The sequence below is a fragment of the Lampris incognitus genome, chromosome 3 (assembly GCF_029633865.1).
Source record: "Lampris incognitus isolate fLamInc1 chromosome 3, fLamInc1.hap2, whole genome shotgun sequence".
Classification (NCBI taxonomy): domain Eukaryota; kingdom Metazoa; phylum Chordata; class Actinopteri; order Lampriformes; family Lampridae; genus Lampris; species Lampris incognitus.
In genome coordinates, this window is record NC_079213.1 from 100880807 (window position 1) to 100893192 (window position 12386).

Consider the following 12386-nt stretch of genomic DNA (forward strand, 5'->3'; position numbering starts at 1 on the left):
GCGATTTGAAATATTTAACGCGTTAAAAATTAATGCAATTAACGCAGCTGCATTTTGTTTACTTCCTGTGGTGCTGTGTGAAGCCTGTTTCACGGGCATGTCTGGGGATTGGGTTGCATATGGTGCCAATACGTCCTGTCTCATATCGAGTCCAATTCATGACTCGTAATGCAGAGGGAGACCTGTCCGTGTCCGACTCTACTCCTCACTGGACTGGTACGGTGTGTAACCTTCATATCCTCTTCCTCACAGCAGGAGGTTTTATTTGTTCTCATCCCTCAAAGAGAATGTCAGATATTCTACTATGCTGGGCCACTGGGGTGCATATGCGGTTCTGTGACGAACACGTAATGAGCGTCATGAATTCACGACACTTAAAATTCAACTGGCACTTGAACACGGAACACACTGTTTGTTGCTAATTATCATTTACGTTAGTGGATACAAAAAACTATTGCCTTCAAAGATGATATGAAATTTTAATGGCATTGATGGTTTTGACATTCAGCTGGCCCTTTAACATATAGGCCTGGATTTTGTTGCTATTTCTGTTGGTGCTTAGAATATGCCTTCCAAGCTGACAGTCAATGTTGATGGTCTTGATGGTTTTATTGGAAATCTGTAGTTCGCAGGAGAGAATCTTTGCTCAAAGTTAAAAAGATGCCATTAAACAACAGTATTTGAATTTAAATATACTTCCTTTGTGTTAACTCAACATTAATTCCAAAATTTTATATTTAAACATCCGTTAATCAAGGCTTTAGTCTTGGCGTCCAGGAGTGTGGCGGTCTATTCCATTGCCTACCAACACGGGGCTCACCGGTTCGAATCCCCGTGTTACCTCCGGCTTGGTTGGGCGTCCCTACAGACACAATTGGCCGTGTCTGTGGGTGGGAAGCCAGATGTGGGTATGTGTTGTGGTCGCTGCACTAGCGCCTCCTCTGGTCGGTTGGGGCACCTGTTCAGAGGGGGGGACTGGGGGGAATAGCGTGATCCTCCCATGCGCTATGTCCCCCTGGTGAAACTCTCCACTGTCAGGTGAAAAGAAGCAGCTGGTGACACCACATTTATTGGAGGAGGCATGTGGTAGTCTGCAGCCCTCCCTGGATGTGCAGAGGGGGTGGAGCAGCGACCGGGACGGCTCGGAAGAGTGGGGCAGTTGGCCAGATACAATTGGGGAGGAAAAAAAGAAAAGGAGGGGTTTAAAAAGCTTTGGTCTTAAGAAAAAAAAAAGATTAATCTCGATTAATCACAGCAAATTGTGCGTTTTAAAAGATTTTTTTTTTATTGATTGACAGCCCTAAATAAATTAAAATTGCACCAGCAATGAGACATGGAAGGCCCATATTCAACAAGAACTATACTTTTGGGAAATTGTATTTGAAGACCGTTGTAAAATCTACAACTGCCAGGATTTTAAACTCTATTCTGATTTTGTGGACGATGGATCTTTAGGAGCATTAAATCTATTTAGCGTTACCGTGTTGATGTTTAAGCCAACATTCACTCACCAGATGCTAAGTATTACTGACCCATATGGTATTAAAGTGCCAGTGCCGTAGTAGAATACGGCTTTTTAATCCTTCATGGGGACAGCGAGATGCACTTTGCACACATATGCACTCCTGCCATAATCTGTCAACTGCTTCATCATCTACATCTCTATGCAGGTTCACACGAGCTGAATTCCAAGCTGTTATTCAGCTTCTTATTCCCTTGCATTTGCCTGAAACTATGGCGGATTTCCTTGCGTCATAGCTACACAAGGTCTGTAAACATCTGACAATGTAAAAAAAGAAAAGTGTCACTTCTCCCAGCATCTCCCACAACCAGAGTCAAACCTGCTTTCTGAACGCAGTCTGCCAGCTCGCCCTTCACATGCTTATTTAATCCAAACAGTGTTTCACTCTGTCACCTCCTAAATACCACTTCCCCCTCACACGAAAGGTCCTCATCACCTGCAACACAGTTTTTCCAGAGGCACATTGATATTCTTAGGTGTGAAAACCGTTTTAACAAGGTTTTTGAGTAGTGAGTGCGCTGCAGGCGGAGAGGGAGACGTATGGATGCACAACAGCCCATCGCCCCGCTGTGAACGGGTGCATTTTGTGTGGAGAAAATTATATAAAATTGTTTGCATTTAATTTTCAAGTCCATTTCATTTAATGGTAGAAATGCTGACATGTAAAGGTGCAGGATTAAAGAGGCTGTAGGGGAGAGAAACCATTAAAATTGCTTTTACAAGGTTGTAACATAGTATCTCTTCATTCTGTTTTCTTTCATCTTTCTAGTGTTACTGTGATGGAATGATGCAGGTAACTCGTGTGGAGTCTCGTGATTCTGTCAAAAACCAAACAAATGTTGAAAAAAAAATGCCAGCTGCATGAGTCATCTTACACTGCAGAAAATCTAATGTAATGTAGCCAGACATCCGTCTCACGGAGGTCTGCAGAAATTCAAGAACAAAACTTGGTTAACCAAGTTTTGTTCTTGAATTTGAACCCACTGGGCTGTCATCACACCCAAGCAAGAGAGCAGGGAGCAGAGCCTAACCCATGCGTTGTCCTGACATCAACAACTTATTTGCTCAATGTTTTGGAAACAAAATGGGCTCAGACGAGATGACAACTGCACAAACTCCATCTAAAGCATTACATGTTTGCCACTTTTGCAACTAATCTTTTCATTTTAACAAGAGAAATAAATACACTTTGTTTGAAGGTCGAGCGGTGAGTCTAAACTCATCCATTATTGTTAGCATAGCCAAGACAAAGAAGGAAACTAGTTTCTAACCAGAGGTGCTGGTGTTTTCAGCTGGGTTGGGTACCAGCTAGTGTTTATTACAGTTCCTCACCTGTTTTCCACACATCCTAAATGTGATCACCTATCTCCTTCCCTGATGAAGTTAGCTGAAGTAACATGTGGGCCATACTTATTCCGTATAATACATTATCTCTTCCCATTTTCATCCAGTAGTGTAATTTTCTCTTCTATCTAGCCCATCCATCCATCCATTTTCCAAACCGCTTATCCTGCTCTCAGGGTCGCCATTGGGTGGCAGGCGGGGAGACACCCTGGACAGGCTGCCAGTCCATCACAGGGCTATCTAGTCCATGACTATGCATTTATAATGCCTGTTTTTTTGAGTAAATATGAAAAAAACTTGGACATTAACTAACAAATGGGCGTCTGAGTGGTGTGGCGGTCTATTTCGTTGCCTACCAACACGGGGATCGCCGGTTCGAATTCCCGTGTTACCTCTGGCTTGGTCGGTGTTCCAACAGAGAGAATTGGCCGTGTCTGCGGGTGGGAAGCTGGATGTGTGTATGTGTCCTGGTCGCTGCACTAGCGCCTTCTCTGGTCAGTCGGGGCGCCTGCTCGGGGAGGAGGGGGAACTGGGGGGAATCGCGTGATCCTCCCACGCACTATGTCCCCCTGGCAAAACTCCTCACTGTCAGGTGAAAAGAAGCGGCTGGCATGTGGTGGTAGTCTGCAGCCCTCCCCGGATCGGCAGAGGGGGTGGACAGCAACCGGGATGGCTTGTAATTGGCCAAGTATAATTGAGGAGAAAAAAAAAAGGGGGGGGGGTTAAAAAAAAACTAATACATGTAAGTTATCATGGCTAGATTGAATAAAGAAATGGTCTGTGATTCTGTCACTATAGCAACTTAAACAAGTCACACGGCACTCAGGATTAACTGCTGCAAACACCCACGTGTTTTTTCCTTAAAAAAAAAAAGTTTAAGATGATTCTCTTTGGCAATTTCCTATAATTAGGACACATATAACCTTAAGTAAAATAAGAAGCAGAGACACTCAGGAGGTTTTGTGTAGCTGACCACATTAGGAACTTGGGAAAACAGGTCATACTGCAACAAAACCTTCCAGTGTGACTTCTGGTGAGTGCTTTAAGATTTCTCTCATTATGAGTAACAGATACAATCACAGTCTGACACGCCTTAATTCAGATGTAAACCAAAGGGTCGCCCCACTACTACAATACAAACCACAGACTGGCAAGCTGCCGTCACTCCCAAATTGATTGACAGGTCTCTTAATACAAGGACTAACACTAAACAGCAACTAAATCTGAGTTTTCTAATGTTTTCTGACATTGTAAAAGGTTTGTTCACGTCAGTAAATATTGCAGAAAAAGGCCCATATTTTCAATTACCACCAGTCGAGAAGGACACAGAATAATTATTTTCCATTTATAACTCAAACTCTTCAATATGTGTTCATATACCTTACTTTGGTATACTCAAATAAATCACAGATTGGCCCTTTAAGACTGAGAACAGGGTGTCTGGGTAGCGTAGCGGTCTATTCTGTTGCCTACCAACACAGGGATTGCCGGATCGAATCCCCGAGTTACCTCCGGCTTAATTGGTCGGGCGTCCCTACAGACACAATCGGCCATGTCTGTGGGTGGGAAGCCGGGTGTGGGTATGTTTCCTGGTCACTGCACTAGCGTCTCCTCTGGTTGGTCGGGGCGCCTGATCATGGGGGAGGGCGAACAGGGGGGAATAGCGTGATCCTCCCACATGCTACGTCCCCCTGGTGAAACCCCTCACTGTCAGGTGAAAAGAAGCGGCTGGTGACTCCACATGTATCGGAGCAGGAATGTGGTAGTCTGCAGCCCTCCCTGGATGGGCAGGGGGGGTGGAGCAGCGACCAGGACGGCCTGGAAGAGTGGGGTAATTGGCTGGATACAACTGGGGAGAGAATGATAGAAACCTTAATGCCTGACGAATACTTTTCTGTAAGAAACATTATAAGCGACCCCATCCAGCTGCAGTGCATGCATCAGGTGCTCCAGGGAGGTTTAAAAGGACACTCAGTATTAGCGAGTAAATACTCGTAGCCTCGGTTCTGAAATGAATCTCGCATTAATGTCTTATTTTTCCATATCTAATTTGCATTCTGCACTGTCATAATCGGACGTTATTATCCCTCCCAACATTTTCACAACACATCTCACGTACAAAGTCACTGTTCACATCCTCAACATGACATGTTCGCTGATGCGGTGGTCCTCAGTGAACGAGCAGGGAGCTGCTGCAAGAGACACAGCTGATGGACACTTTGCCTCTTTAGGGGTTCAACCCAGCGACCTCTGGGCGGTGGGAAAGTCATTCAAAGAACAGCTGGCGCTTGGAAAATTCGGGAAGTACTGAAATAGCAAATATCATTATATTAAAATATAGTAAACACTCACTTTGTGTGCTTTTTTGCTCGATTTCCATCTCCAATCTGCATACATTTGCATTTGTTTAGTTAAAATGAGCTGGGCCAAGATGGCGTCAGTGTAAGACGCGCTTTTATACAGCAGACCATCACTTAGTGCAAAACTTGGAAGTTAAAACAACTGAAAAGAGCTGTCTGATGAAGAAGTGGCTCCAAGAGAACTTTTTAATACGCTTCTGACCAAATGTTTGCTATTCTATTTGTGGAATGTGTGCTTGCTAACATCGCTCACTCTTGCTAGCTTAACAATGATAGCAATGATGTCTTTAGAGATAGACAACATTTCACGGAGCAGCACGTCCCCGTGCTGAGTAGCTTCTTCTCTTCTTACTAGCAAGACACCATTTTCCTCGTCAAAGTTACCCGCTTTATCGAATTCTTCTGACTTCTCAATGATTTCCCCCCCTCTCATTTCTCTCCTATCAAAGTTTTCTAGTAGGGGGGTTATTTTAAGACCGATTGAGTCAGAGCAAATAACTATGCATCCATCCCGAACATGGCTTCACCGGAAGTCCCCAAAAATGCCTCTTTAACTCCATTTTGGCACACACAGCTGCACTTTGTTGGTTGTGTCAATGGTCTCATCGACTTGTATGGACACGAAAGGGGCTACATTTACCTTGTTCTGTCGAAGGTCATTTTGAATAGTTCGATGTTCCGGAAGACACTGGGAAAACTTCAAGATGCCTCGCCGACCGCTGGTCTTTCTCCGCAATGAGGTTTAAGAGCTCCACATTTCCCTGGGGGGGAATAGCGTGATCCTCCCATGTGCTACGTCCACCTGGCGAAACTCCTCAGTGTCAGGTGAAAAGAAGTGGCTGGCGACTCCACATGTATCGGAGGAGACATGTGGTAGTCTGCAGCCCTCCCCGTATCAGCAGAAAGGGTGGAGCAGCCACCGGGACGGCTCGGAAGAGTCGGGTAATTGGCCGGATACAATGGGGGAGAAAAATCCCCCCCATCGGGGGGGGGGGATTACATTAACATTCCATTTAGTGTTTCCTCTACATTTCAGATGTTCTGCTCCAGGTTAGGGACTTACAATGAGAGGCCAGGTCGAGGTCTTCATGCCTCACTTAAGGACATTTCCAGGATTTATGATTGTCAGGATGAGTCTTTTCTCAGTCAGAAACCACAGACATCTGTTACAAGACATGACAGATAGCACGTGCAACTACTCCCATTTATTCAAAGGTGTGCTCTCGAGCTGGAAACCGTAAAGCACCAAGTTTAAATAGTCTATTCAACCTGGTCATAATAGCCTCTCGAAGGTCATTCATCACACCACACCATAACAACACCGGTCAGAGCGATTTTTTTCACTTTTTTTTTCTTTTTTTCTTTAGGTTATGGCGTCATGCAGCAGTATTGAGTAAACCATTTGTCTCTATGATGTTTGAAACCAAATTATGTCATTGTACTTTTTTTGCATCTCCTATGAGTCATTTAAATTTTCATCGGCAGTTGTTTTAAATGAGGTGAAATAAAATGCTCCTATTTTGCCGAGTTGCTTGATGATGAATTGTAGCGGATAAACGGTGTCGCTAGGTATATTATTTTCCACAAGTCTGGTGCCTGTTTAGCAAAAAGATGATAAGATGCGACAGTTCAGACACCGAACTCCAGAAAGGACATTCACGCACTAAAGAGAACAGAAAACCAAACTATCAAACTGACTGAAGAACTTGCACTACACCTGGATAACAGAGGTTACACCGATGTGTGTCTGACCCTCGACATTTTTTCTTTTTTTGGATCCCCCCCTCCTTTTTTTTCCCAATTATACTTGGCCAATTACCCCACTCTTACAAGCCATCCCGGTCACTGCTCCACCCCCTCTGCCGATCTGGGGAGGGCTGCACCACATGCCTCCTCCGATACATGTGGAGTCACCAGCCGCTTCTTTTCACCTGACAGTGAGGAGTTCCACCAGGGGGACGTAGCGCATGGGAGGATCATGCTATTCCCCCCAGTTCCCCCTCTCCCCTGAACAGGCGTCCTGACCGATCACAGGAGGCGCTAGTGAAGCGACCAGGACACATACCCACATCCGGCTTCCCACCGGCAGACATGGCCAATTGTGTCTGAAGGGATGCCCGACCAAACCGGAGGTAACACGGGGATTTGAACCAGCGACCCCCGTGTTCTTAGGCAATGTAATAGACTGCTTTGCTACCCGGACACCCTCCTTGACACTTTTTCATGTCATTGATATTTGCATTGTGGTGAGCACATTCCCGCTATGCTTTTTTCTTTTCTTTTTTTTTTCATTTTGATGTACTCTATTGATCCCCGTAGGGGGATTACACTCTGCATTTAACCCATCCTAGCTGTGTAACTAGGAGCAGTGGGCAGCTGCCGTGCGGCACCCGGGGGCCAACTCCATTTTGTCTTGCCCTTCCTCGGTCAGGGGCACAGACAGGAGTATTAACCCTAACATGCATGTCTTTTTGATGGTGGGGAAACCGGGGCACTCGGAGAAAACCCACCGCAGACACAGGGAGAACATGCAACTTCACACAGAGGATGACCTGTGACCGCTAAGGTTGGACAACCCCAGGGTTCGAACCCAGGACCTTCTTGCTGTGAGGCGACAGCGCTAACCACTGCGTCACCATGCCACCCAAAATTACATGGAGAAAAAGTAATTCCTCTTTTCAGCACAGAAAATGGCATACATACATCCATCCATTCCAAGCCGCTTATCCCAATCGGGGTTGCGGGATGCTGGAGCCTGTCCCAGCAGTCACTGGGCGGCAGGCGGGGAGACACCATGGACAGACCGCCAGACAATCACAGGGCCCCCCCCACCCATACACACACACACACACACACACACACACACACACACACACACACACACACATTCACACCTAGGGACAATTTAGTATGGCCGATTCACCTGACCTACATGTCATTGGACTGTGGGAGGAATCCGGAGCACCCGGACGAAACCCATGCAGACACGAGGAGGACATGCAAACTCCACACAGATGACGACCTGGGATGACCCCCAAGGTTGGACAACCCTGGGGTTCAAACCCAGGACGTTCTTGCTGTGAGGCGACAGCACTAGCCACTGCGCCACTGTGCCGCCCAAATTTACATGGAGAAAACATAATTCCTGTATTCAGCACAGAAAATGGCATACAAATCACTTTTATCTAAATGCACTGAGCTTGCATCTGCTCCCTGCTTGCAGGCTCATTGATTAGGAAAAGGGTAAGAGCGAGGATTGTGGACAGTTCAACGACTTTGGAAGGCCCTCACGCGATGCTGAGAAATAAATGCTGGAATTAATGCACTGAACAGAATATAATCCGATGTCTTTTTTTTTCTTTTTCTTGACAACTTGATTGATGACCTTGCATGCTATTCATGCCTTCAGAGCCAATTTGGCCTTGACTGCTGCAAGTCTTCACATCAGCCTGTTTAAGGATACAACATGGCATTTGCAGGATTGATTTCTGATGGGGTTGTGTTCCCATTTTTGCAGCCTGATGCTTTGGTGCAACAATGTACAAACTCTTGCTAAACCAGCTAGTTTCCAGCACAAGTGAAATTATCCTGCTTCTGCCAAGCGATGTTGTCAATTAGCCGTCTGCCCACATATCAAACAGCCTACACTGCTCCCCATGAGACACAAACAGATTTATCAACCTTGTTAGATTTGAATGGAGATGAGGCACCAATTTGCACCACCTTGGCAGAGCCCAGTTTGATTAGAACGCCAAAGTTTTACACCATTTGTGAAGTCACTATTGTGACATATGTCAACAGCATTGAGTTATATTTGACAGAAATTTGCCCAATTTCACAAAAGCAACCCTTTGTTTTTATCGTTAGCTGTTGTGGCCAATTCCTGAGGTTTCATTAGAGCTACGTTGCCTACCTCCAGTTATTTTATCCGCAAGATTCTTTTTCAGCATGACATTGCCCACAGGCACAGAATGTACCTGACACCAAGGTGATTCCACTGCAGCTGAGCAAGTTTTGTGTTCAGATGACATGTTTCAGTGTTAGACAAAACAATATTTCTTAGACACTCGCTGTTGTGCTATGAGTAGAATGAGAGACACTTTTCATATCCCAGATGGTGCTGGAAACACCTGTGACCAATAGCTGCACCCGGACAACAAGAGAACATTGTCAAAACCCATATGCTGAACCGTAGTGACTACATGATCCGTATAATCGGTAACAAACGAGATGTTGGGTGAAAAAAAAAATTACAGTTTTTCAAGACCACAGTGAAACAGATGGACAGAGATGACGTTACTGTGGGCCATTACCCTTGAAGTATTGAATCCACTGATCGAGTGTCCAAAAGCATGGCGCATGCAGTCAGGAAAATTCAATCAGCTTCTCGACATTGCTTAACATCTGATTTATGTGAACACACACAAACACACGCACAGGACGGCAGACACATTACAAACCTTTTACAATGAGGTTGAGGAGCTTCGGTCGCTGGTTCCGCTCACTCTGAATGGAGCATGTGTACTGGCCATCATCAGTTATGTCCACTTTCTGTATCTGCAGGCTGTACTCGTGTTTGTCCCCCATGCCAGACACGATGGACAAGCGCGGGTCCATGGACCACTTGTCATTACCCGCAAATATGATGCTGGACCGATTCAACCATGCTCCTTTCGAGATCCCGTCCAACAGGTAGCACCTTAAGGGTAGAAGAGACAGTTTGGTGAGGATTCAGATGATGGGAGTTTGATATTTCTCTTCTTTCGGTTGTATACTGTGTTAGAGTTTCACCTCCAGTTAGCCTATATTTGACCCTATAGGTGTCGTGACGTTTTTGCAGCATGAACGCCATGGCCAATTCATTCCCATGTGGTTTGTTATTGTGGTCGGTACTCAGATCTGTGTTTTGGAGTATCAGTCCATAAATGAACTCCGACCCTGATGCCCCAGTCACCCATCTCTTTTTTTTTTCTTTTGTGTTGATTTTCTCCCCAATTGTACTTGGCCAATTACGTCGCTCTTCCAAGCTGTCCTGGTCGCTGCTTCACCCCCTCTGCCGATCCAGGGAGGGCTGCAGACTGCCACATCTCCTCTGAAACATGTGGAGTCGCCAGCCGCTTCTTTTCACCTGACAGTGAGGAGTTTCACCAGAGAGGGCGTAGCGCGTGGGAAGATCACGCTATTCTCCCAAGTTCACCCTCAACTCTGAACAGGCGCCCCGACTGACCAGAGGAGGTGCTAGTGCAATGACCAGGACACATACCAAAATCTGGCTTCCCACCTGCAGACATGGCAAACTGTCTGTATGGAAGCCCGACCAAGCCGGAGGTAACATGGGGATTCGAACCGGCGATCCCCATGTTGGTACACAACGGAATAGACCGCCACACCATCTGGACACCCCCCCATTATAATCTTTTAAATTGAACCCAGTTCAACAGAAGAAAAGCATAAGTTGTGAGAGTGGTTAAAGAGAAGCCCAACTTCACACTGTAAAAGTCCCAGTGTACTTCCCAGGTATCCTCTGACAAAGCAAGGCAAACCTATAGGCTTTGATAAAAATGCAGTTTTACTGTCTGAAGGGAATGTTGGCACTGCTGATGCCCACTTTTCAAGACTAGTGTGCCACTAACTGGTGAGCTTTTTGCAGCCACTGAACTGTCAGATCACTACAGTGCTCCTGCCAGCTGCAGTGGACATGAGATATGTAGTTGTATTGTCAGTTGTTCGCCAAACATCAAAGTAATAAATATAGGCAAGATCTCCCTCTTCCCAAGTTTACATGCTACCAAGGTTAGGATGTCTTTACTTTTTCTCTCCCTCTCTTTTTTTTCCTCTGTAAACTGTGCATCTAACTTTTGAATCACTAGCTTATTCGGTAATGTTCTCCACTCACTACCTGAGAGCTGTGTAAGCAGGGCTGTTTGGAGGAGAGGTGGATAAAATCAGATTCTGGTTTTGCTTGGATTCAGATCAATTGCTTGACCAAAGGGCCTCGTTAAAACTGCAGTTAAATCAGATATTTCTCAAATATGGCAAGTGATCAGATCAGATTTGTGAGTCCAGACATGACAAACCTATCTACATAGGTTGATATTGTAACTACATAGGCATGAGTAACTACGTACACTGGTGACGTGGTTCAAGTCAAGTCAATTTCATTTGTTTCATTTGTATAGCCCAATATCACAAATTACAAACTTGCCTCAGGGGGCTTTCCAGCAATACAACATACTGTCCTTAGACCCTAACATCGGCTAAGGAACAACTCCTTAAAAAAAAAAAAAACCTTCAACAGGGAGAAAAAATAGGAAGAACCCTCAAGGAGAGCAACACAGGAGGGATCTCTCTCCCAAGACAGACAGAGGTACAATGAATGTTGTGTTTACACAATTTACAGAATACAACATTGAAAGAGGATAACTGAATTATAAGATATATGAAGAATGTGAGGAGGAGGATATCAAGCAGTACTCAGATGGCACCGGAACATCCTAAAACCTGAGCTACGTGACCAACATCACAAAGTAGACCTGACAGGAGGACAGACTACACATGCACACAGGGGACTCACATCACACCATTAACAAACATGGGGGAAGAGACAAGAAAAGACATTAGTCACACATCGGGTACAGAAGGTTACAACATTGAAACAGAATAACAACATTATATGGTTTTATAAGATCTATAAGGAGTGTGATGAGAAGAATGCCAAGGAGCATCCAAGTGGCGGCCACTATCACCATGGAGACCTGGCAGACGGACAGACTCCACATGCACACAGGTAAGACTCACAACACACCATTCACATATTTGGAAGAACAGACACTGTTATGTAAGTGAAAAAAGGCAGTCTTGGTGGTTTCTTTAATGTGCTTATCAAAGGAAAGGCTAAGATCAAATGTAACACCAATATTTCTGGCTGCCACGCTTTGTGAAATTACAGAGTTTTCGAGTGTTTCTGTTACTTGATCAAATTCGTGTCTGTGTCAACGACCAGCATCTCAGTTTTATCCGAATTTAAAAGCAGGAAATTTAGAGACATCGAACATTTCACAGAGGCCAAGCAGGCCTCTAAATTAGTACTCTGAGTACAATCGTCAGCCCTTATAGGCACATACAGATGAGGATCATCCGCATAGCAATGGAAATTTATT

The 12386-nt window shown here is 45.1% G+C and overlaps 1 protein-coding gene across 1 annotated transcript in view; it reads right to left on the reverse strand.

Annotated features, from left to right (window-relative positions):
* The window catches only part of negr1 (neuronal growth regulator 1), a 325691-nt gene that overhangs the window by 207483 nt on the left and 105822 nt on the right, over window positions 1–12386 (reverse strand). Inside the window, exon 2 of the mRNA XM_056277000.1 lies at window positions 9687–9925. Within this exon, the coding sequence (XP_056132975.1) occupies window positions 9687–9925 (239 nt within the window). The remainder of the gene's footprint in view (window positions 1–9686; window positions 9926–12386) is intronic.